This window comes from Sciurus vulgaris (assembly GCF_902686455.1).
Source record: "Sciurus vulgaris genome assembly, chromosome: 3".
NCBI lineage: Eukaryota > Metazoa > Chordata > Mammalia > Rodentia > Sciuridae > Sciurus > Sciurus vulgaris.
Window position 1 is genome coordinate 94,074,849 of NC_136463.1, and position 27,569 is coordinate 94,102,417.

Here is a 27,569-nt window from a genome sequence, read left to right on the forward strand (position 1 = left end):
TTTGCCTAAGTCAGGCATGGTAGTGTGTGTTTACCATCTCAGTTGAGAAGGAGAATCACTTTAGCCCAGGAGTTCAATATCAACCTGGGCAACATAGTGACACCTTGTCTCAAAAAGAAAACAAAAATGATCTTTTTATATTTTGCACACAAGTCCTTTACCAGAGATGTAGTCAGCAAATGTTTTCTCCCAGATTATGATTTTTATTTTCATTCTCTTATGCATATACTGAGAAATTTTTAATTTTATTAAAGTTCATGTTACTAATTTTCTTTTTCATGAATTTTGCTTTTGGCTTTGTATCTAAAATTTCATCAACAAACCCCAGATCACCTAGATTTTGTCCTGCTTTCTTCTAGAAGTTTTATTGTTTTGTATTTTATACATATGATTCATTTTGAGTCAATTTTTGTGAGATGTGTTAAGATCTTTCCAGGCCCATATGTTGCATGGGGATGTCCAATTGCTCCAGCATCATTTGTTAAAAAAAAGAAAACTCTGTTCTCCACTGAGCTGCCTTTGCTGCTTTGTTAAAGATCAGCTGACTATATCTGTGAAAGTATAGTCACCCAGCTTTCTATTCCTGGGAACTGTATTCTGTTCCACTGATTTATGTGTCTATTCTTTCACCAAAACTATAATACTGAAGCAAAATAGTAAATCTTAAAATCAGGTAGTGTGAGTCCTCAAGTTTTGTTCTTCTTCAGTAATGTGTTCGATATTCTAGGTCTTTGCCTTTCAGTGTAAACTTTGGAACCAATTTATGAATATCTACAAAATAGCTTTTAGTGAGTATTGCATTTTAGTGAGTATTGTAGAACTAGGTAAGAAGAAATGACATCTTAACAATATTGACTCTTCCAATTCATATACACACACCACTTTCCACTTATTTAGATCTTACCTGTTTTCTTGCATGGGTGTTTTGTGGGTTTTCATATAGATCCTGCCATATTTTATTAGCATCATACTTAAGTACTTCATTATTTTTGATGCTATTATAAATCATGTTTTTTTAAATTTTAAATGCCAATGGTTCTTTTCCTGCATAGAGAAAAAAACCTTTGTATATTAGATTTATATTCAGAGACCTTTTAATAACCACTTAATTGACTTAAGCTAATAAATCACTTATTAGTTTTTGCTGATTTGAGGAGGATTTTCTAGTTACACAATCTTGTTATCCATGATTCAAGACAGTTTTATTGTTTCATTTCTAGTATGAACATTATTCCTTTTTCTTGTTTTTATTTCACATTAGGTAGAATTTCTAAAACATTTTTCATTTTGACCAAAATATATAAATATGCCAGTCTTCCATTAACAGGATAAGAACTTTTCTCTGAGAATGGGCCCACTGACGGTAGTTATGTTTAATTTTTCCTGTAAAAACCACACTCTCTTTCAGATTTTTCAGTGCCAGTTCCTTTAAGTACCCCCTAAATGAACATATTTGCAAAGCAATCTGGAGGCAGAATTTGCCTAGAATTTTTGGAAATCTTCTAGCCTTTTTTTCCAGTTGCTGTGCCCATCCTTAATTTTTCAGCTGCTAGCTAGGCTGGCAAACAATTCAAGTGGATTAAGAGGTAATTGATTGTATTAAATTATAGCCTTAATTTTGGCCCAATAAACAAATGAAGTAACACTCAGCAGCTAAGGGACCCACTCATTTTAATACTAAACTCTCACACTAAACTAAGTAATGTACAACATAGTATTCTTGATTTTGCAGATGTGTGACTGTCTACAATCTGAAGCAGTATGACTTAAATAGCAAAGACTAAAAGTGTGGGTTTAAGTCTACCACAATACAAGACTACCTGGAAAGAGCAGTTTATGAGAATTGTGTTGAATCTCTTTACAGAGATTCCATTAATTTAAAAAAGCTATAAAGTTCTATGGGGCAAGAAAATATGCTTTATATTTTCTCATATTCCCCACTGTGATGGCTTTGTAATGGGTCAATTTGGCTAGGCTGAACTACATTTCTCAGAATTTTCTTTCTTGCATGTTAGAATAGGAGGGCCAAGAGAGATTTTTTCTGAGCTTTGGAAGGCAGAAGGAGGGAAACCACCGTTTTGTAGCTTACACATGTTGTGGAACTGCTGGGCTGACATGAAGCAGCAGCTGAGTCTGTACTCATTCCACCTTCTCTTGGGTCTTTCTCCACCTTCCTCTGACTCCTGGCCAGGTGTCAGTGTCTAACTCTTTGACAAAAGGCCTTAGTTCTGAAGATTATCCTTGTAACCAAGTTCAGAGTTAACAAAAACTGACATGTATTTTGGTCCATCCATGTGGGGTTCGAGCTCATTTTTGTCAGTTCTAGCCTGCTAGTGGTCTCCCCTTCCTGGCTGCCTGCCCTGGACCTCACTTTAGCATCAGACGTGGAGGAAGCAGCCTTACAGAGTAATTAATCAGCCCTCAAACAGCCTAAGGGCCAAATGCTATAATAAATCAGTGATGTACACAAAAACACAAACAAATCATTCTCTCATATAAATAAATGTATATGTATGTATGTATGTACCATCCTTCCTCAGTATCTATGGAAGATTGGTTCCTGGACTCCCCACTCCAAAGACACCAAAGTCTATGAATATTCATGTCCTTTATATAAAATTACATAGGATTTTCATGTAACTTGTGCACCTCCTCATATATACTTTAAATCATCTTTAGATTGCTTACAATACATAATACAATGTAAATGCCTTATAAACAGTTGTTATACTGTATTGTTTAGGGAATAATAACAGGAAAGTCTACACATGTTCACTATAGATGCAATCATCATAAGGTCTAGCTACAAGTACATGAATGAGTTGCAGGTGAACACTTTCACACGAATGCTGGAAAGAGGCTTAGAATCCATGAAATAGTAGGAAGCTACAGCAGGGCACATGATTTAGCATAGTGCTTGGTGTACAGCAAATTCAAGTTTTGCTCTTGGGAACTTTTTGGAATTTTTAAATATTTTCCATCTGTGGATGCATAACTTGCAGATATGTAGAACCAAGTGTGTGTATGTGTATATATATATATATATACATATATATATACACACACACACATACATATACACACACACATGTGTGTGTGTGTATGCATATCTATATCTAAATATCTATTGATCGTCTCCCACTGATTTTGCCTGTCTGATTTAAACCAGACAGATATACACACCAATGAACTTTCCCTGAGAGTCATGTGAGTAGCAGGAATGGTGGCCCAAGGACACTACAGTTAAATATGATTCTCCGTAGCTGTGTGACTGACAAACAGAGAATCCAAAGATGAACCAGGGACAAACCTGTTAAGACTCTCAGACAGACTCAAGTTTTTAGGGAAATTTCTATCATCTCTTAAAGTCACAAACTAAACCTCATAAAAGAAGTCAAAATCCTTTTACAACAAAGAACTCCAGAAAAATCAAAAACTATCACTGAGTATGACTGTACTACTTTTGAAAAGTCTCATTGATATTTTCAATATTATTACCTGAGCTCTATCTATAATAATATTAAACAGTATTACCAAGGAACTATCTGGGGGTCCTAGGCCTCTGCTTGAATTTGTCTCTAGCCTCAAATCATATTCCTCTACCCTTGTGAAATTAACACTGAATCACAGATGTTGAGATCTGAGTGTAATTTTAAAGTTCATGTATTTCTTCATTTGTAGGGAAGAAAACTGAAGTTTAGCAACACTGTGACTTGCTTAGGGTCACTCAGCTAATCAACAGGAAGAGCCAGGATTGAAATTCAACTCTCTGCCACCAACCAAGAGTTCTCTGTGCAATACTCTTTCTGTGCTTCACTCATGTCTCCACCTGACTGAACTCCTGAGATAAGCCTTTTGTTTGAAACAAGTCCTGCTTACTATATATCCTAAGTTTGTCAAGTCATATGCTTACCAATGCAAATTTCCAGCTCTGAAGAAGTAACGGCTCATAATCAGAGAGCACACACAGCATTGTAGACTTATGCCCTGACGACTGGTTTACACGTCTAGAAAACTCTGAGGTGAACAGACTGTACCCATATGAATTGTACCACACCAAGATTATTTTCAAAAAATTCACTCAGTGACTTAAGTCAGGCCATTCTCACTTCCCCATTCTGAGGAAAGGAGAGCTGGTCCAATTTCTGCATCACAATATGTTTATGTCATAAAAGTGTTTTCTTTGTCTAGCTTCAGAGACGGCCAAACTCGTGGTTCTAAAACATTTTGCAACTACCCACTTCAAGTGATAAACGTATGGTCATGCATTCTTGGGTGGAGGAATAAACGGGTTTCTGAACACTCTTTGCAACTCCTTTTGAACCCCATAAGATTACGGTTTTTTATTTTATTTTATTTTATTTATTTTCATGGTACTGGGATTGAACCCAGGGGCACTCTACACCTGAGTTATATCTCTAGCCCTTTTTAAATTTTATTATTTTATTATAAGGTAGGATCTTGCTAAATTACCAGGGCTGACCTCCAAACTGTTATCCTGATGCCTTGGTCTCCTAAGTAGCTGGAATTACAGGTGTGTACCAATGTGTCCTACTGGTATGTGGTTTTAAAGAGCATTTTTCTTTACCTTTCCTTTCTTCCTCTTTTTTAACCAACATATCCCTTTAATAATGATTTATAACTATCACTGATTATGGGTGTGTTCAATAAGGTGGTACATTTCATATAATGGTTAGTATTTCACCTGCATCAGGACAAAACCTTACCAAAGAGGCTTAAATAGGCATGTAGTCAAGAAACAAGAAGTCCTAAGGCAGGCAGGCTAGGGTTGGTACAGAGGCTTGGTAATAAGAGATGTAGTCTTTGTCCGTTGTTTCTCTCTGTCATTTGTAAAACATTACTCCATGCGTGCTGCCTCAGGTTCACAGTGTGGCTGCTGCATCCTCTAGTCTCAAGTCTAGATTACAGGTAGGAAGGTAGAAAGAGGGCAAAATGCCAAAGGGTAAAAGGCATACCAGCCCAATTTATTCTTATTTTAAACAAAATAGTAGAAGGGTTCCTGAAAGTAGCACTTAGTAAATTCCCACTTGGGTGCCACTGGTCATGCCTTTGTCTTATAAGCCACCTGAACTGGCATTTTATAAAGAACAAAGAAGTTATAAATGGAGATTGTGACAATTAGCCAGCAGAATCTGCTACATATTTTGTCAATTTTCTCCTATTAAGTGTTTGACGATCATTCTAAATAAGCGTTCAAATTGAAAGTCTACTTTTAAAACTTTTTTTCCCAAATAAAAAAATTAAAACTCATTGAATTTGTTCAGTCCCCCCAAACTGGGAAAATTAACAGTATTTGCCTGAGGTAACACACCAATAAGACAAATAGGTTCCCCAACTACTAGTGAGCAACAATAAGCTCATCTGTAAATCATTCCCCTTTATTCCCTGATGCATATTACATTTGAGTCTGTCCCATTCTCAATGTCTGCTCAAGTTTTAAGATCACTTATCCTGACCTTTTAAAAAGAAACATGTGTTACAAATGTGCTCACCAAGGGTGAAATCCTGAGAAGTTACACACAGAGTCCAGGGAACCACACCTCATTCACTGCACAAAGGTCTCTGCTCTGGAGGGTGAATGTTGTCAAGATTCATAGGTAAAAACCATAATGCATCTAGAAGAATATTTTCCAATGCTAAGAAGAACCAGATTCTTTTAGGGTAGTGTTACTCAAAGTGTCATCTCTAACTGAGCATAGTAGCACATGCCTGTAATCTCAACAACTCGTGAAGCTGAGGCATGAGGATCACGAGTTAGAGGCCAGTCTGGGCAATTTAATGAAGTCCTCACTCAGTTAGCAAGACCATATTTCAAAATAAAATAAAAAGAACTGAGGATGCAGTTCAGTGGTAAAGCACCCCATAGCTTCCTCAAAAAAAAAAAAAAAAAAAAAAAATTGTCATCCCTTAAACATCAACAGAAACCCTTTATATGCTGATTCAAATTCAGATTCCTGGTTCCTACCTTAAACTTGTGGCAAGAGCCAAATAACCTATTTGTTAGCAACTTTCCCAGGTCATTGCATACTAAAATCTTATAACTACTTTCTTAGATTCACATACAGATATATGAACTGGGTGAAGAGACTGAAAAAGTTTCCAGACAGACCACATATGAACCTTCTTTCTGAAGCCAAAATCTGGTGGGAGAACAATCATTTCAACACTGCACAGGAATGGAACTCAGGACAAAATCTTGAGCCACCTTGGCCAAGCAAGAATTCAGGACAAGAGCAACTCTTTTGTCAGGCTCTGCAGGTACAGGGTCTGCACATGCAAGCCTCCACCTGATGAGTAACCTTGCCAGGTACATGTCCCTCCTTCAGGGATGTTCACAGTGAAGAAGAGAGCTCTACCTGAAGCTCCGGGTCCCTGAAGATCCAAAACTTACATCCAAACCTACTCCCTCCACCTGGCCCAAACTTCATCACCATCTGAGCACAACCAGCCTCCTCCCATCTTTCCAACCTGGGCTCTCTTGTCCTGAATTAATTCTTACAACTATGCATTCTCAAAAATGTTCTCTGTCTGCCATAGCTAACCCCTTTTCCAAATGATTTTTGTCTGATCTGTGTTGACTAATTTCACCAATCACCTATGACTGTCGATTAGACACCCAGTTCCCTGTCCAGGCCCCCATGCCTCAGGGGCCAGAGTATCCTTCCAGTCACATTTATGCATCAGAGCTTTTTAATGTTATTTGGCTGCATTTCTTCATGGTTTTGAAATCTCTTTGATTTACTAATACATCTGCTGTGCCTCCTGTTGGTTTTAAGCAAGAAGCTGAAGCATGTTCTCAGGCACAGAAATGAGTGCTATTCTGAGAGAGCATGTTGGGAATCTGAAAGGGGTTTCCTGTGCCATTTGAAGCTGAGAAAGGAGGATCCTGTCTTGGGCTTTAGTACTGAAGTACATCTTCTTCCACCCCCAAAGTTCACTAAAATAAAGTTGGGAAAGTGATTTTCCGGCCCCTTGCAGATATAAGAATATTTAACTTTCAAAGATTCTGATTGAAGTATATATTTAAAGCAAAACACCTTTCATCTTATGCATTCAAATGTATGTATTATCTAAAGATATAAAAGACGGTTGGTAGATTCAGTTAAAGAGAAACCTAGAAGTTCTGAGATTTAGAAAATGAAAAGGCAGGGGTCAGAACTAACCATGTAAAGCACTGGTAGGGGTTCAGAGAGGATGTCAAGAGAGTAATGCTCAACACAGAAATGTCGTATTTCAGAGAGCACAGGGTTACAGAGGCAGAAATCCTAGATTAGTTAGCTGGTTGAAATCCAGAGAAGCATAAGGGTCAGGTGCAAGTGTGACTTGGAGAATTTCTTTTCCTGGATCAGAGAACAGTAGATACAGAACTGAGAAGCAGCCAGGGCAACATGAGTCCTGAAGGAACAAACTTAGGAGGAATTTCTATGGGAAATCAAACTAAGCAGATTCAGAACTGAGTGTAAGTGAGAAGACGGAAGGAAAGAACAGATGTGAGGACAAAGATACAGCTCTTGCTTTTTTTCTGATATACTTTCTAGCTTATCTCTGACATATCTGGAGAGAAGGGCCTGAAAGTGCACTCCAGTGTTTCACAATTAAGGGTAAACCTGAGGTCACAGAAAACCATAAGCTACTACATTTGTCACATCATCAAAGGAAACAGATTATATGTCAATACTACTATACCTCCCATAATGATTCAGACATTACCCAGAAGCCTCAAGCATCCCAAAATTTTAATAAAATATCCTCAAATCTCTCACTGATAACAAAGATCACAGCTTTTGCCCACTGCAAGCACTGATAAAATATTGCTGTTCCATTGCAGGCATTTCATTTAATAATGTAGGCTGCTTAGGTTTCACATCACCTCAGCATAAATCCAAAGACAGACAAATCAAAACCAAATATTATGGAGGAAATCTGCTGATGAACTTAGTCACATGCCTTCACCATTTCAATTCTGGTCCACTATGGTAATGTGATACAATATGAAGGAAGGGTTTATTACACCTAATATGTTTCTTGTTTAGAATGCAGATGAAAATTTGTTCATGGATGAAACTGTAAGCCCCCTCTTTGACAGCCTAAGGTAGGTGGTAAGAGAATGTCTTCATGAAATAGAGTTAAGGGCTGTGTCCCTCTTGAAGTGAAGCAGTCTACAGATGATACTCTTCAAACAAAGGAAGATCTGCTTCTGGAAACTGTCTTGTTTAGTACCATGAGAAGAGGCTCCACTTCCCACAGAGACTTTCTTGGCTTCTCAAGTCAGGCCATGCTGACTTTTTACATGGCGCTATGCTACATTGAATCTATTTTCATTTACAGCAGGAGAGTTTGGAGATATCCCATTTTCAGAAGACAGTTAAAGTATTTGCAGTTAGACAAAGTGGTAACTATCAAAATCATTTGGTTTTTGAAAATTTTCACTGTCATTAATGAAATAATCACCTTAAATAAAAATGAACAAACATTTGAGAGTGATTAAAATATGAAATGATGGTAAATTAAGCTATATCAAGAGTGTTCTTGCTACACAAATAACAGCAAATTAAATTTATTACCTCACCAAGAAACATGGGAATAAAGAAGGACATTAATGCAGACAAGCACTAAAATATCAGAATTAAATACCAGATCAGAAGTCTTGATCTAAATTTAAAATTATTGACTGCTTTAACTCTTATTTGCATGGTATTTTTCTATCATGCAACTGAATCTAAACATTTATTTCCCATGTTAATTATTTATTTCTATAGTCATGCAAGCATCAATATATTAAATGAGTCAACTGTATGGCATATTGTAGAAGTAATGTGTGAGTCAATAAGGAAGATGACATTCTAAATTATAAAGTGGATTTTGGTGAATGAACATCAAATTTTACTTTGTGTCTATTGGATTTACTTCCAAAAGAGAATTAACCAGTTCTCTTTCTTTACCCCAGTAGTAAGCATGGTTAACCTTGAAAAAGTCAGGAGAGGAAATATTCTATTTTAATACGGCACTTTAACCTAGGCATAGAAGTCTCATTCCCAAACAGCCTAATGATAATATTGTTAATAACAGGGGACGTTTTCTGAATAAATTCAGAGTTCCCAAAGGAAAGGGTTTTACGCACACTTTGAAGATCAATGACAGTGAGCTAAGGGGACTATAGGTTCAGATTTCATATGCTGCCCAAATGTGTTCCCTATAATCTGTCACAGGTAGCTTTCCATTGGCTCTGAAGCACAGCCTGTCAGGGGAACTGCTGTGTGATTTCTTTCAACAATTCATTCATTCATTAAAGTATTTATCTGGTGCCTACTACATGGATGGTTTGGGATATTACAGAGGTTGACATCCACATTTTCTGGGTTCATAGGTTTCATTGGACGGTAATATACAAAGAGGTGCACCCACTATTCCAATACCATGAGATAAATGCTGCAGTGGAGGTATAAATAGGGTGTAGAGGAGACCAGAGAGAAGCACTTAACACTTCTTTGGGGGAGATGTCTGCAATGCTGGAAACTCTATTTATGTCCTGTGGTATTCCCTTTCCTGAGGCACTCACTGGCTGTGTAATCAGTGTCTCTGTAGCTCTTTCCCTAGGGGCTGGCTTATGTTCCACCCACAGGAGCCAAAGCTCCAAAAGCACCATGAATTTATAAAGGCAAAGGACATCTATGAGACCATCTGGTCCAAGGGTTCTCAAAGCTGGCTGGATCTCAGTATCACCTGGTGCCTTGGCCCTGTCCCAGAGATGTTGATGCAACATGCCTGAAGGTTCAGAAAATGCTCCCTCACTGTGGCTGCTGTAGCTGGTCCATGGACCAGCATTTGGGAATCACTGAATTCAACCACCTGAATTTTCAGAAGGAAAAGTTTAGAGAAAATTCATACCCACAGAATTAAAACAGTTTCACCAAATTAGTGTTATAGGCATATTGGAACTGCAATGGTGAAATACCGGGCAAATGAATGTTTAGCTCCAATACTGTCAAAAATATTTAGAAGGCATATGACATAAGCCATCTATAACAGAACCATGCGTAAAAGAATACAAGGTCAAGAACTATATAATGAGAAAGAAATCTCGGTTTAATAAAGATGCTTAGTGTAATTGAGCTATAAATTAGCACTGCATGTCTTAACAGGAAAAATTTTTTAAATAAACACCAATTCAAAACTTTCATTCCTTAAACAAGGATACTTGAATTACCAGAACAAATATTTGTCCTTAGGAATGCACTTTAAGGAAAAGCTTAGCCTAATGCCATGCCTACAGTAAATGCTTAAACTACTTAGTGAATGAATGAATGAAAACATGAATAGATATAGCACCAAAAAATGTTGTCCCATGTAAATCTTTGGAGCTAAAGGTACATTAGTAAATACTGGTTTGTTTAGGCATCTGTATGGGGAAGGCTTAGTAGCACAATTTAGCTTAAGACAGCCTCCTCTAATGAAAAGATACAGCCTTTTATGTGGTGGAAAATTCAGTAGGAGAGTGTTATCTATGTGTACATATGTGTGTTGGATAAAGGCAGGTGCAGGAATAAGTTGGTCTGTCCAGGGTGCCCCAACACACCCCAGGGCTACTGGATGGTAAGTGGAAGCTCATCTTACATATGTATAAAGGGACTGAGCTGCATCCCACTATAGTTCTCAGACTTTATCCCAGTAAATATGGTCATTACTTACGCATAACTATAATTTCATAAAAACACATCATATTTCAAATTTTAACACCAGCAGTGATTCTGTTTACTTTTCAATTATAATATCCACCTCCAGGGGATAAGGTGCAACTTTTTAAAAAAATTGTTTATTTTGATTCATTGTAAACAAATGGGGCAAAACTTATTTCTCTGGTGGTACATGAAGTAGAGTCATACCATTTGTGTAATCATCCAAGTACATAGGGTAATGATATTTGTCTCAATCTGTTATTTTTCCCTTCCCCCCACCCCCCCACTGCTATTTCCTCTATACAATCCATCCTTCGTCCATTGTTGCCTCCCTCCCACCCCCCATTATGTATCATCATCCGCTTATCAGAAGATGCAACTTTTGTGGGACACCTTCATAGATATATTTTCTTAAAAAAATGAGAACTGCCTTAAAGGAAAAAAATAAAAATACATTTCTATGTAGAAGAAAGTGATTCATACAATTTATAAAAATAAAATAACTTATACTTTCCATTTTAGTAAACTTGAAATTCCCAACTTTTCAATAAAAAGTGAATTTAGCCCCTAAAAGTTAAACTTAATAATTTTAAGCTACTTTTTAAAATCTCAAATACACTGACTCAAATTTTACATTCAAAACTATTACTCTTTAGTTTTGTTATCCAAAATATAACTTGATTTTGTGATAAAATCTTTGAAGAACAGGATTCAACTATATTTTAATTATAACAAATATGCATGTCAAGTGTGATTTAGTTCACATTTTATTAACAGCTTATATTTATGATTGCTAGTTTCAGTTTTTTTCTGCTGCCTTAGGAATACATTCTAAGGAAAAGCTTAGCCAAGTTTTTTTCTCTCTCATTACTGCATTTCAAAATATGGAAATTAGAAGGCTTTACTAAAACTTCCTGAGCCAGCCCCAACAACTGGTAAGATCTGTACCTGAGGCAAAATAAAATGTGTGACAATTTCTAGTGTAGAAAGAAAGCTTGTCCAGAGTGAGAAATATCAGGGGATCATTCATCATCTATTTCCCTTAAAAAGGAAAACATGTCCAATAGAGATGTGTGCACTGGGCACAGAGCCTAACAGAGCCTGGCACTCAAAAATATTGGTTGAACTGAATGAACTGAAGGAAATTTACCTGAGTTAGAAAAACAAAAGTGTTGGTGAAAACAAAAGGTTCTATGCCAAGTGATAACTCCCTTCCCAAAGAGGTCACTTGGTCCAGCTTCTCAGATAGGCAGAAAGCATCTACACAAGAGATTCTCAACTAGAGCACTCTGCTTCCTAAGGCACATGCAGCAATGTCTGGAGACAAGTGGTTGCCCCAATGGGAGTAGGTGCTACTGAAATCTATGGGTTAGAGATCAGAGATGCTAGTAACAATGCACAGGATGGCCCACCCTGAAATAAAAGCCCCAAATGGCAGCAGAGCTGGGGCTTGATAAACCCTGCCTACAGCATGACCACAGTGTCTGTCTTTCCTCTTGTAGTGAAGAGCTCCTGACCACATAAGAAGTCTTCTCCTCTGCTGGACAGCTCTCCCAAAGCTAAGAAGACAACTTTATTTTGAAATTTTGATTTATAAACACTTATCAAAAAGCACTAGAGAAAAAGAAGAACATTTTAAAGTAAAAATTAAAACACAAAATCATATTTTAGGTTCAAAATTCCTTTTCTAAGTCTTTATTTTACATATATTTTCTAACCTACTTAAACTACAGAAGAAACAAAAAGCACATTAAAAAACAAATTTACACATTTAATATTTTGTCGGTTGTTATTATTTTTAGTTCTTCTGGCATTTGGTAACTTTTAAGATATTATGCCTATTCTTAATTCTATTACCATCTTCCTACTTAAGATAAGGAACCTGGTATGCACACTTAAATTCGCCTCTTACATTTCTTTTACCTCATTTTTACAGCTCATCAATATTTATTATATTACACTTACGCTATATTTAAATAAATCAGACTTGGTTTAAAAACCCAGTTCAAACACAGCAAACTAACAATAACATTTATGAACTTGAGAATTATTTCAATGGAATGCCCTGCAGAGCTACCACACCTGCACCACAGAAGGAAATGGGACCCCATGCCTTCCAGAGTCAGAGGCTAACTGAGTCACACTAAGACTTGACTGCAACAGTGATTTACACCATCTCTTTGTTCTATACTCCTTTCTTGCTTTAAAGCATCTCTTTGAAAACTGTTCTACATGGAAAGCACAGTAACTCCTCTGAGATCCTTGCGATCCCAAATGTTATTTTGCCTTCTCTGGTTTTCTCTCTGTTCTGTACTCGCCCCTATTCCTTCATACTTCATTGATAATTTGGCTGTCAGTTCAATATCTCTTCACCCTTACAACTTTGATGGCATTATTCCACTGCTTCTAACATCCAGTGTGGTTAATGAGACGTGTTTGTTTTGTAACAGTAATCTATCTTGTTTCTCTGAAAGCACTTAGGATTTTCTATTTTATCATTTGAATGCAGAAATTTCACAATTTTTTTTTTTTTAGTCAGCCTATTCAACACTTTTTCTGTGACTAGTGTCCTTCCCCTCATTTCCTCTGTCATCTTTTTGTGGGCTCTTTACTGGGCTTTCTGTACTTATCCTCTGTGTCTCAACTTTTCTCTCATATTTCCCATTTTAGACATGGGTAATTTCCATGACTTTGTAGTGCAGCAGCATGCTCTTTGTTCCTTTTCATTTCAGGCTTTTCCTTGACTTTTTATTGTAGACATTTACATATTTCATTTCTAAGAATTACTACTTGTTCCCCAGTTTATTTTCTTCATTGCGAACAGCTTTAGTTCAGGACATAATATCTTCTTGACTCTCGGAGAAGACTGCTTGAGGATTTTTGAAATTAAAATCTGTTCCTTGTGTTACTGGTTTCTTCCAGGATAAGTTGTACTTTGTTCTCTCTCTGGTTTTGCTTTGTTTGCTTCTTGTTTATTCTTCCTCTGAAGATTTCTTTTAAGTGTCTGGAGGTCTGGTTTTCTATCCACTTATGAGTGGAAGACCGTGTTGATTCTTCTGGAAGGCTGGAATGGGTCTTCTCTGGAGTTATTTTGTGTCTTTCTCTAATGGAGCTCCTTCTGCAGTAGGAGTAGTGATCACAAGTTCTTTAATGGGAGCAGAGTGTTGATTTCTTAGGATGTGGAGCTGTTCATCTGATCAACACCCCCACATTCTTAAGCCAAAGCATATGACCCATCCCAACCAGACCCTCTCAACCAGGACATGACCTCTTAAATAAAATGAAGCAAGACTAGAACAAAAAAATGGTTAGCATTTATTCATCATCTTAGCTACTAGACAATTTCCTGATACCTAGGCCCTCCATTCTGTTCTAGACACGTACGGTTCTCCAACCTTCCCTGTGACCTATAAACTTATTCAAGGAATTTATTTCTGCTTACATTAGAGTCAGGTTTTATTGCTTGCACACAAAAAATCTTAGCTAGTACAGGTGGAAAGGAAAATTGACACTTGTTCAGCTAATGATATGCCAGGTATTTTACATTTTTGTATGTAACCATCATGAACACTTTGAAACAGCTATAATTACAATTATTTTATGAAGCAAGGAACAAAGATTAGATTTATTAGTTTGACCAAGACTCCAGAAAAGTGCCAAAATTCAAGTTAGTCCAACACCAAAACCTATGCTTTCCACTCCAACCTCAAGTATTCAGGGAACATTAAGGATACAGGCTTATCTGCAGTTAAGAGTATGTGATGAATATTGGATGAGAGGTTTAATGCTAAGAAAGCCAGGAAGAGGAATTTAGATTTAATGTGTTAAAAAGAGAGAATCACAATCTCATTCTTAATAGTGGAGTGGCATAGTAAATCAAAAGCGAATCTAAGAAAGATGATTCTGTGATACGTGGAATGAATTTAGAAGGCTCATGCTGGAGTAAGGTAGACCAGCTCAGAGGCTGAGGTAGTGATGAAATAGCAGAGAATGGAGATGAAGGGACAGTTTACAGAGGGATTCTGAGGGAAGTTTTACAGGATTTTGTGACCGAATTGATATTACAGGGATGAGGAAAGATAAGCCAAAAATGCCTACAAGACTTCTAGCTGCAATGAGGGAAGCTGAATGAATGCATTTACTTCGTCTTCCTCTCCAAATCCTAAAGAAATTAATTTGGAATGCAAAAGCAAAAATGAATGCATTGGGGTGCTAAAATGAAAAAAATGAAGCTAAAACAGTCTACAAAATTTGAGGCTGTCTGGAAGACACAAAGAAGAGTATATCCGAATTGTGGATAAACCAAATGTGCTGAGCAGCCTGTAACCAAAGGCAAAGGAGAACAACACCTGATCAGGAAACTGAGGCTTATCCTCACCACATGCCCCTAATCGCCACCAGCAGGAATGGGGAGAGAGGCAGACACTAGGGCAGCTACAGGGGACCGCGAAGTCTCCCACAGAAAGAAAGCAGGTGGGTTCTGGACACTCATCCTTTACCCTAGATTTAATCCAGCTTGGATCACGTAGTAACTTATCTATGGAATTTGCCACAGAGGCCTTCTATCTACATTGCTAAACCCAAAGACAAAATGAGGCCAGTCCCTTAGCTTTCAGTGTTCCAAAATGATCAACACAAACTTGGGGGAAAATACAGTGTGCAAATTCACAATTATAGGATATATTTTTAAAAATTAAAGTCATAGTACATCTAATTTCATGCTAAATAAGTTCGAAGATAAGTCAAATCTGTATACATTTCTTTTAAAATTAGTAAAAGGGATTCAATAAAGATTGAAGGAAATTTATGAATAGATAGGTAGCGATAAAAAAAATAAAAAGTTCATTAAAAAAAAAAAAATTCTCCCTCAAAGTAGGAAGGCTTAAAAGGGTTTTCTCAAAGGAGAAAACAATTCCAATTTTAATTTTTCCCAAAACTCAGTGGGAAAAATGTTGAAGATTTTCTGTAACCTACTGTAATCCTGGTGCAAAACCTGGCATGTTTCACATTTGCTGTATTTCACTTATAAATAAATAGTCAGCATTCCTAATTAAATACTAATGTACTAATGTAAAAACAGACTTATCAGTATATTAAAATACAGACAATTCAGACTTACAGAAAACAGATTAATGTTGGGAAAATTGCTCATAAATAAAAAATATACCCAGGTTTAAATTTAAGAATTATATGATCATGAGAGATGCTAAAAAGGCATCTAAAATCAACCTGTCTTCTTGATATAAAATCATTTTAGTGTGAATATGAAAATATATTCTTAACTTGATAGATTACTTATCAGAAACTAAAAGCAACTTTCATATTTTCTTATGTCTTCATTAAAGTTGGAAACTAGTAAAAAACACCCAATTTCAGTTTTATTCAAAATATTTTGAAGGTTCTATCCATTGTATTAAGAAAATTTTATTGTGAGACATAATGTTCCACAGGAAGAGCCAAATATTATTTGCAGATGATATGACTGTCTAGACAAAATCCAGGAGAACCAAATAAAAATTATTAGAATAATCCAGTTCAGAAATAGAACAGATATAAGCATAAATAAACAAAAATAAGTAGTTTTCTTCCAGCAAAAATCAATTTAAAATGTCGGGCATAAAAATATCCATAACAAGGCCATAATGTATAACACATCTAGGAAAAACAAAAGACCAATTGTGCAAAAATAATATTAAAATAAAACTACAAAAGTTAAAAGTCTGTAAAAAAAAAGACAACTGAAAAACAGGATTATTTAAAAAGGCAATTCATGAAATAAAAAATACAAATGGTTATTAAATATTAAAAACATTTTACATCCCTAGTAAACAATATATTACAGATTTTTTTAAACAATGAGGTGTTTTCCTATAATAGGCCAGCAAGTTTAGAAAAATCACCAATATTCTGGTGTGGATACAGGCACATATATACCCTGTATGTAGTACTATATATTGTTATAATCATTTAGAAAAAAATTGTATTATACAAATCCAAATTGTACACTCTCAACATTGAGCCAGCACTTTCAATTCCAGGAATATGTTGTATAGATAGACTTACAAATGTATTTTATAATTAAAAACATCAAAATATTAATTAAGGACTGACTACATCATGGTGCATTCATGCCATGAAATACTATGAATTTGCAAAAATACAAATTGCTCCATAATAGTATTTAAAAGGCCAAAACATATCACTGCATTAAAAAGCACATAACAAAACACTATGTTGTACATGATATTATTATGATAAAAGCACACATATCTATTATATCTTGGGAAAACACATTATACTGAAAATAGTGATTATTTCTGAATGTGAACTACATTGTAGCAGAAAGCAGGTTAGGGGTGACCATGGCTACTATAAAAATGTCTAAATACTGAAAAAAATCCTAAACAGAAATCTTAGGTCGAATTCCTTGAAGTATTCACTGATACAAGTATTTGGGTAAAAGCGATTTATAACTGAAGTGCTTCCAGAAAAGTCTGATAAGGAAGCAGGGTGGTGGGCTGGGGGGCAGCTGAGGGACGAGAAGAAAGACATGGAAGTGTGTTATCTGAGACAAAGTTCTGCAGACAGTTGCTTCATCCTACTCCTGCAGGGATACCACAGTACCCATTACACCTCAGAGCTAGGGAAGGGAGCTGGGTTTTCCACAATGTGGCACATTAGGTCATCAATGAAGTTTTCCAGAACTGAATAGCACTTGTGGCTCTGACTACATTTTGTCAAAGAGCATCCCCAAAATGGATCTGGATAAAAAGCAACAGCATCCACAATAATGTTACTTTTATAATAAAATATGTATTTTCATAAAAAGTAAGAAAGAGAGCAATAGTAGTGTGCTACTAGCCAAACAAAATTCTATATAATGCACTTGAACTCTGTACAAGTATGGACACTGACTAGGGTTCAACATATCCACCCCAGCTTTGTCTCATTTTCTCATGTTTCTTAGAAAACCAGGATTAAGTGGCCTTTGAACCTCCAAGTTCCCTGTCTGCTTCTCGTGTTTTCTACCTGAGGTGCTAAGGACAGGTCTTGAGAACTTAGGGGAACTCTGAAACCCTCTGCTGATGCTATATGGAGTCACATGCACTAGACACCAATTTAACATGAAAGCTGGGTATAGGCTGAAACATATGGCAAGCAGATTCTGTGAGGTTAAATGTGAAATAGATTAAGAAGCATCTTCCTGGGTTGGGGCTGTAGCTCAGTGGTAACTAGAAAGACAGCACTCATCATGCATCCACAGTCTGCTACAAATGGATGCTGCCATGAGTTAATTAAGGGCTGAACGAGGCAGACAATTCAATCTACTATTTATACGGTTACAGTCTGTCTCTGACATCTTTGGTGCTTTTGTTTCTTCAACTGTAAAACAGATACAAGTATGGTTCTACTTACCTTTCAGGGCTGATGTGAAGATGACCACGGAATCAAATATATGGAAGAATTTTATAAACTATATAGTACTTTACTTCCAAGTCACTTGTATAAAGACCCAAAGATCAAAAACAGGAAGGTGACAACTTTTGAGAAACAGAATTCATAAATGTTGGAAGGCACTTGTTCAGAAAAGGTGTTTGGCTTTGGACATGTTGAACATGAGTTGGTAGTACAATGTTCAAGCCAAAAAGAACAGTAAATTACAGAAATATGGTTTGGAGCCTAATCAATGGGATAGAAACTAAGAGTCACCAACACAGGAGCAACAGATACAGTCAAGAGTATGGAAAACATGTCTTTGAAAACTTCACCTACCTTTCCACTTCTGTGACCCTAGTCCTTAAACTACTCCCCAGTCATCTCCAGTCTGGACTATACAAATGCAAAACATCATTAATACATATTATTGCTCTCACTACTACAGAATGCTCAATGGTTCTTTTCAATCTCTTACTTAATATATATTTGCTTACTATATATTAACAATTCAAAATATGCATCAACCACTTTTACCACTTAAGTCTATACATACAAATAAGGAACAGAATTCAAGAACAGAAATCATAGGCATTGTTAATCGCCATTTAAAAATACATGTAGGATCCTCTCCTTCAAAAAATCTACATGATTTATAATGTCACTGTTTTGGGCAGATAAAGATACACATTATGCAATTCAAAACAAACTGATTAGCTTTAAAAATTGTCATTAAGATAATCTTAAAAATCATAATCTTGTGTATTCTTGCATAAACATATGCAAGTGTTTTTATGGCCTTTGAATCATTTTATTTGCCTCCAAAACAGCAATATCACAAAGTTAAGTTTCATTGTGAAAGACATTGTGCTCTTCACAGTTGAACTGAACCTCAGGACTAAGTCTTTCTGTTTCACTTAGATTATCTCCCAAGTTTAGGAAAGTTGCCGATTTTCTTCACATTTGACACTTGTCTTATGCTATGAGTTTTTATTTTATGGTTTTATTTGACTAGCATGTAAAAGGCCCTAGGTTTAATCCTCAGCACCACAAAAAATAAATAAAACAAAATTTTGTAACACACCAACTCCTGAACTCTTTGGCATTAAAGGGATTTCTGCTTTGAATAGGCTGTACTCTACATTGAGGCATACAAAAGCCACTTGCTAGTTTTCTGTTGAAGAAACTGTAATGTTACTTAATAATTAGAATTTAACTGAGAGTCCATTTTCTTTTTATTTATATTCAAACAATGAATAGATGTTAGTCGTTTACAAATTTAAAAAGGTAAAAAGGGGGAATCCTAAATGCACTATTTTAATTTAAAATTTTATTCATTTTGATACGTTAAATAAGTGCTCATCAATTCCCTTTGCTTAAATTTTCCTTTTCCATAAGTAGAGATAACAGTAATCAGTCTCACAGTATTTTATATCAACTTCTAAGTATATTTATCATTTATGATGTGGTTAACAGCATAAACCCACATAGACTTTATATTTTAATCAATTATACTTGTGTGTAAAGAAATATTTTAAATTGTACAGTAAAGATGTAATTCATAAAAAGAAAAATCCAGAATTACTGTTATATCTGTAGAAATAATTTTTCATGTACTTTAAAATCAATAATGATCTCATTTTATGGATGAGGGATCTGAGGCTGGTAAGTGATTTCCCTGAGCCAAGCACATACTCACGTGAGCACACACACCCAAGATATCACACTCACACACTTGGACTGGGTATATTTTGTTTACTGTTGTATCTTTACTGCTTGCTGTAGTCTCAGCACAAGGTCTAGGTCAAAATAGAGAGTAATATTTGTTGAATGTTCAATTCATTTAGAAATAGAACTCATATTTTTTGATATTATAGTCGCTGCTCTTTCCAAGAATGGAAATATTTAAAATACCCTTTTCTATCTTCTAGTCTTATTGTGAGAATAGAACGTGATAACTTGTGTGAAAGAAACTTATAGGTGGGTAAGAATAGGTAAAGCATTATTATACTTGTGGTTTGAGTTTATAAAATGTCCTGATTCTCTTACCATAGATCCATATGTCTAATAAAGAAAAGATTGACAAAAATGGTGATTTTAAAGATAACGATCTAAACTTCTTGAATGATCTGACAAAGAAAAAGGATATTCCTATAACAATGGTTAAAATAACAAAACTCATTTTTAATGGTTGTTCTATAAAGAAATAGAATTCCTTTTATATTATACTGAACCAAACAGTTGTTTGCGGGTTTGCATTTAGAGTTTCACAAATTAAAGTAGCATAAAAAAGATGTTTTCAGTCAATTAAATCTTAGAATTTTTTCCATAATATAAAAATCTATACTGTAAATTACTTTAGATCACTTTTTTATTGAGCAGAACTTTAAAGAATGGAGTTGTCATCCACACCACTGGTCATATCACCAGTAACACAAAATTTAAATAGATTGTTGGTAAATAAAGATTCATAAAAACACTGATTAGGGTACCCGAATTTGACACAATGAAAAATGCTTCTGATAAAATAGTGTTACAAAGTCACACAACAGTACAATAAATAGGTTAATTGGAAAAAGATTATCTAAAATAATTTTATTACAACTTAGGTTATAATTACATGCAAGACATAACTATAGGATTCTGTTAGTTTAGTCATTAAGTCAATAATACAGAAATTAGGTTTTTAAATCACCATCCTGCACACTATAAGCATACCTAGAGAGCAACCTCACATGGGTGAGTGCTCAGAATCATTTGGACCAATTTTTTAAAGCAGCTTTAAAATAATTGACTTCCAAATCAAGATATTAAATGCCAGCTTCTAACCAGCAATAATGCTTATGGCTAAGATAGAAATGAGATTCTTCACAGAAACGCTGACACAGCCTTAACTGTAGGCATTTGAGTATGTGGCTATAATTCTTTTTTTCAAATCTTATCCAGCAGGTAAAGGATTCTACAGAATATGTAAACACTAGGAGACATCCTGGAGCTTTTATAAAATCACAACCCTGGGACACATTTATTCACCTTTGATTGTTACCACTAAATGACTAAATCAAGATGCATTAAGTCCTTAATAGTTAAAAGGTAGGTAATATATTACAAATGTATGTTTCAAAACATCATTGTTGTACATGACAAAATTAACATTTAATTCATTCACTCTTCAGTAACTATGCATTTTAAGCTGACAATGTAAACCTCTGAAAGGTTTTTCAAAAAAGGTTTCTACCTTATTTAGTATTCTGACCACTAATCAGAAACAATAAAAAGAAAAGAAAATTCAGAAAAAAATATAGAATGAAGATTTTAAAAAGCTTTTCTTTTCAATTCAGAAATCTATTAAGCAATATAAGTTCCCCAGAGGAGTCAGCTCCTATCTAAGGCATTTAAAACTAGACCAAGTATCATAATCTCTCAATAGGCTAAGGAAATGCAATTTTTACTGAGAGGTGGGTGGCTGGAACCAAGGACTTAATTATCTAATCTTAATTCTTATTTTTTAAAATTCTAAGACATTGTTGCTTGTATGTTAATTTTAAAGCCTAGCTATCTCTCAGTCATAACTGTGATATGGAAGTATTTTTTTCTCCTCCGCATTGTCATCTAGCCAACAGATGACTATTGATCCTACCCTGGGAAATGCTGTTTTGATGTTTATAGATCAGGATTGTATGAAGGAAATTGTGATTTTTGAGTGGAAGATGGTTATGACTTATACTTCTGGTAAATATAAAACAAGGAATAACTATGACTATCACACTAAACAAACATTAAAATCATTACTTGGTTAAAATAAATACAAATGCCCTTTATTCATGTAAGACAATACTGAAAAACAAGGATGAACTTAAAATCTCACTCTTACATCAAAAGTGTTCTTATTTTATAAGATTCTAAAAATTTGCTTATTTACATCACTTTTAGCTTTTATTTTATAAATTTGGCACTGTATCACAGAAAAATGAGTTGGAATGTTCAACAAACCTATTTTAAATGACTCCTACATTTTATCTCAAACTAGAGCAAATCATCCACTTTAATTCAAACTTAACCTTTTTACTTTCTGCATTTAAAAGAAAAGTTACCCTTATGAGTTACAAATTAACAAGCAAATCTATAAGAAAATGACAACTGGTAAAGCCATTATCTTGTATAATGTCATGAAACAACACTCATTTTGTAACAATATTAATTCCAAATATTTTTCCTTCATTGAGTGTCAGAAAAGAAGTAATGTTCTATCAATATTCTTATAAAGAATGCTACTGATGTACAACCACAAGAATGGAATCCTAATTAGAATAAGTTATACTCCATGTATGTATAATGTGACTTTACTGTCATGTATATCTAAAAAAAATAAAAAATAAAAAAAATAAAAAATGCTACTGATATCAAGAAAAGAATACATTCAAAGTGGGTATATAAATTTTGCAAGTGTCCAGTCATCTCATTTATTAGGTATAGCAACCTATCTGTTAAAAAGGCTGAACATAGGCCAGCAAAATTGGGCAAAGACAGGAAGCATACATACATTCTTTGTAGGCTACCTGCAACATTTATCAGTTCAGTTTATTGTTTTCTTAAAAGTTTTAAATGACATAAAAATAAATAAAAACATTCTAGTTGTTCTAACAATATTATGTGGTTAGTGACTTATTTGGTCCTAACTCCCTGTTACTGCTTTCAGATGAAACAGGCAATTTTCATGTAATTAAATGTTGAATATGCCCAAATGAATCCAATATTTATTTAAAATATTTAGCTTTTCTTTTTTTTAAAGTATATTCTTTAGGCTGGCAATGCAGATGGAAGACTAAAATCCAATTTACAAAATAATGCAAGTCCACCCCTCCCCCTCCAACAAGTTTTAAAAATATCTATACAGCAGAGAGCAGGTCTTTTGAGTATTTATGGTTCCTAGAATACTAAAAGACTAGTTTTCAATTCTAAAATAAAAAGATTTTACCCATTTGCTTTTGGGATTTGAAAAACAAGTTCAATATCAGCTGGAAGAGGTAGAACAAAACTATGAACCATCCAAAAGAACAAATTATGATCTGTCCTTTTTGATATCTACTGGGTTGAGGGGGTATAGTGGGACTGGGCAAGGTTACAATTTAGATCTTCCCTGCTCAGCTACTCTGTTTTCCTTTCACATCCTAACCCCCTTGTGTTATAAGGCTGGAAACAGCTCTAAGAATGTGGAGAATGTAAACAGCCTTTTATTGTCCAAGAGGATGGCAGTGTAAGGCTTGTGGGCTTATCACAGGGCTGCAGCTCCCCACCTCACTTACCATGATAAAGTGCTCCAGGAAAAAAAAAAAAAAAAAAAAAAAAACAAACATTACAACCCCAGCACAATTCAAAAATGGATTAGAATTTGACATAAGCTTCCTTAAAAAGTAATCAATCAATCCATGCTGTAATATTAGAATCTAGCTCTTAAGGAGGGTGTATAATCCCTTCAAGATGTATTTCCTAGTACTTATTGAATGTGGAGGGGGAAAAATCTAACATTTCCAAAATAGTAGCTGATAGAACTTTTTCCCAACACATGCCCAAATATATTTCCTCATTGTTTAAGAACCTAACACAGCAGTTATGGAACAAATACACAGTCCATGATCTTTGAATGCAAAATTAATGAACTAAGATTTTTCAAGGTATTCTATGACCCTACAGTAGGTACTTGATTTCCCCCCAGGCTTTTTCTTACACCACACAGATGCTGCTTGGTCAGCTGCCTTTCACTGAAATTCAGATTAAAATTTTTAAAAAGCAAGTAATACTAAAGAATAATGTGGCATATAGTCTGGATGCATAGGGCTTTAAGTGTAAAATTTAACATGCTATATTGTAAATAACCAGTATATACTGGCTCATTCTAGGACATTCAGGAATATCACTGCATTTTCTTCTTGATGCCACTGAAGAATGCCTAAGTTAACACTGTGCAGGTAAAGTTGATCTCTGTTGTAACAGAATGGACCATAGACCCTTTCGTGTTGTCTCTCCTACTCCTTTTACAGTCCTTTACACCCCTGACACTTGGAAAGCGCTTCTGCCTCTACAATATTGTACATTTCACAGAGAAACTTTCCTAAGTTATTTGATTTTCCCTCTAAAAGGAAAGGGGAGAGATTGTTTATCTGTATGTTCTTAGGTCCTTTAATCTGGTTTTAACAGCCAGAGCTAAGTGGGTAAAATTTAAGCATGAGGATCAAAGAAACTGTGGCATGGGGAGAAGCCCTTTAAATAGTACTGGATCAAGCAATACAGGTGCCAAATGACCAGGAAAAATCCATCAAAGAGTCAGACCAAGCCAAAGCAGTCCCTTTCTACAATATTATTCAAAAGTTGCTTCTGAAAGTCTTACTTTGGATCGGTCTTAAATTAACTAGCAAAACATACCATATACACGTATATAGTATAAACCCATATATCGGGAGGAGAGCAAGACGCGACTCGGAAATCGAAGAGAGTCCTAACACTAATAGTCGCCCAGTGTCGCTGGCAAACTCCGAACCACCTTTCAATATCTTTCCTATTCCTCAACATCCCCCCGGAGCCCTCCAGACCGGTTAAAGAGGTGTCCCGGAAAAGACTATTTAGAAATGTCTGAGAGGGGTCTCCTGCGTGGGGTTGGGCGCCAAAGTTATATCTCGCGTTCCCAGCTGGCAGAAATCCTCATCCCAGTCCTCAGTGCCAGACAGAAAAAGGAGAGAAATTCAAGCTGCCCCCTAAAATCAGTCTTTTGCTTAAGTTTCTCCCATCAAGGCGCCTCCACCTAACCGTAAGAAATAGGACACATGATGCTCCGTTTTGGAAGAAGTGTCTGAGGGCATCTGGGCCAAACACGTGAAAATAAAAACCGCCAAGTCTCTCAATCTTTGGGTTGCAGGAAGGTCTTCCAACCCATCCTCATCATACCCATCGACTCCCGCCCTCTTACTCGCCGCTTATCAATAAACCCTTTTCTTCTTCAGCACCTCCCTTCTGCCTACTTTACCCCAGCCCTCAAATCCCAACCCTGCTAAGCCCCTCTTTCGCCTTTAGGTCCCCTCTATTCGAGTCCCCACTTCTTCCTTCCCCTTCTAAGGCAAACCAAAACTTCCTTCACTCCAAGCTCCCCCAGCCTCATTTCCCAAGCAGCCCGAAGCTCCGCTTTCGAGTCGATCACCAGCGTGATTTTCCCGCCGAAACGCATCCCCAGCGCGTGGAGCGGAGCAGCGGGCCAGGCACTCACCAGCTGCAGCAAGCCCGGGACCACGACGAGGGGCAGCGGCCGCAGGCGCATGGTGCCGGCTAGCGCGGCGTCTCAGGAGCTGCGCGCCCTCGCCTGCCTCTCGAGCATCTCCACTTCTGGGGGCAGGACTGAGGACGCCAGGGACAGAGCGCCGCACTTCCCTCCTAGAATCCGAGCGCAGCGCTGAGCCGCGCGGCGCAGGCCGGGTGGGCGGGCGAGGAAAAGGGGAGGGTAAGCGGGCGGGAGGTGCCTCTCCAGGCCCCCGCGCGCCCCTCCTCGGAGGGGGCCGGGAAAGAGCGTTGGGCCGCAGAGCTTCCGCACGCTGTGCGGGGTTCCAACCGCGGCCGGTACTCAGGCTTGTTTGGGGTCCAGGTGAGCTCAGGGGGCGCCCAAGGGCTGGAGGCAGCGACTCCGGAGCTTTGGTGCCTGGTTCAAGCGCAAGGCTATTCTAGGGATCCGGCCCTGCCAGGCGGCTGCCTAGCCAATCTGGACGTGCCTGGCCAGCGGGAGCACCAGAGCCCTGCGAGGCCCGGTGCCTACTTCCGCCCCCTCCCAGGAGAGGGCCGGTCCGGGCGCCTTGACTGTACCAGGCACCCTGCCCACTGACTGGCTCTTGCTTTGGCTGCGAAGGCTGATGGTGTGGGGGGTAGGAAGGGTTCTTCTTGAGTGGATGCAAGAAGTAGAGCTCCGGGAAAACACCAAGGGAGTTCGTCCGAGAAGGCGACGACAGGGTCCTGGGGCGGGGCGTGGAGCTGTGAGCAGAAAAGACTGGGGCGGGGAGATGGGACTGGAGCTCCGGACTCCAGAAGAGTATCCTACTCTGCAGCAGCTCTTCGCTCGCAGAGTCGCCAGCAAGAGGTGCAAGATGTTGCTGGCACAGCTGGAAGGATATTTGGAGTTGGCAATAATACAGACCTCAAGGGACCTCGTGGAGTGGTAGTGGCCGGGCAGTGAGAAATGAAGCTAGGTGTAGCGGTTCCAGCTTACTGTGGTTTGCGAAAGGCATAGACAGCTGGTGAGCAGGACCCGCAGAGATGCGCTGCGGGACCTTTTTGCCCCGGAGAGGGAGGAGTGGAATAGAGGGGAGAGCACGCCGCAGCCTTCCACTCCAGAGACCTTGGAGAGAAAAACCTTCGAGGCCCAGCAAGTCTGCAAACCTTGACTGTGTGCCTCAACCTCTGGGTTAACAACTCTCCATTGGAGAGATCCTTAACCTTAACTATCTTTGTGCTGGACATTCGAGTGGATCGGTCAAGGGCAATGGGGCTCTCAGACTCCCACAATTTTTACGATGGCTGAGAATTCAGTCGCCATCCATCAACCCCGTTATTGAACAGATGGAAAACCTAAGTTCCGGGAGGTAAATTCACTTCTCCAGGGATGAGAGTCTAAGCTGCTGCTTCAACAGAAAACACAAGGCAACGCTAACCCTTACATCTAGGCAAAGCACTTACAGAAGAAAAACATGTTAAAGCAGAAAAGTAAAATTGCAATTGTTTCCAAGTTTTAAAAAATAAAACAAAAAGAGTAGTTTGGGTTTGTAATCTGAAGACATTATCCCCATCCCAGCCCACCCAACCCCACCCCCGCCAAAGAAAGAACAAGTTTCATTCTCTTCCTCACACCACCCTGATTTCAAAATAAAATGAAGGGGTTTGGTCCAGAACTATATACTTGAAGCAGGCAGGAGGATTGATTTGAGTAGGGCAAATCCTACTCATCTTTTCAGAGGTTGTGTTGACATTGTGCAGAGGGGAGGGAGGTTATTCCAGTGCTCTGGAATCCCAGTGTGTTTTGGTAAGTGTGTTGTCCCTGAGGTTAATAGTGGCTTATCCCACCAGTACCATCCTTTTCCTGAATGGAAGAGTTGCAACAAACACGGACCATGTGACTTTCCTAGCCCATGCCACGCCTGACTTGGGGGGTTCTAGGACCTACTGCAAAGGATACACCACCTTTATAGTACTTCTGCTGAGTTTTAGACTCTTCCTTGCAACAGACTCAAAAATAAATAAAATCACTATTTGAATATCTAAATGTATAGCTCACCCACAATTTTTTTTTCACCAAAGCTTAGAGTCCGGTTCCACCTCTTCTAGAAAGTTAGACTGTCCTAAAACCACAGTAAAATACTTCCGAAATTGAAAGAAGTCTTTATTGGTTGAACATCTTGCCCAACT

At 37.3% G+C, this 27,569-nt stretch overlaps 1 protein-coding gene across 3 annotated transcripts in view; it reads right to left on the minus strand.

Moving 5' to 3' along the window:
* NXPH2 (neurexophilin 2) overlaps nt 1-25,958 on the minus strand; it is a 109,403-nt gene extending 83,445 nt beyond the window's left edge. Inside the window, exon 1 of one of the 3 annotated variants that reach the window (XM_079135693.1) lies at nt 25,390-25,958. Coding sequence is in view for 1 of the 3 variants with exons in the window: in XM_079135696.1 (XP_078991822.1) it covers nt 25,390-25,440 (51 nt within the window). In the remaining 2 variants the exon portion in view is untranslated. The remainder of the gene's footprint in view (nt 1-25,389) is intronic. The other 2 variants (XM_079135694.1, XM_079135696.1) reach the window with 2 other exon arrangements.
* Between the last annotated feature and the right edge of the window lie 1,611 nt (nt 25,959-27,569).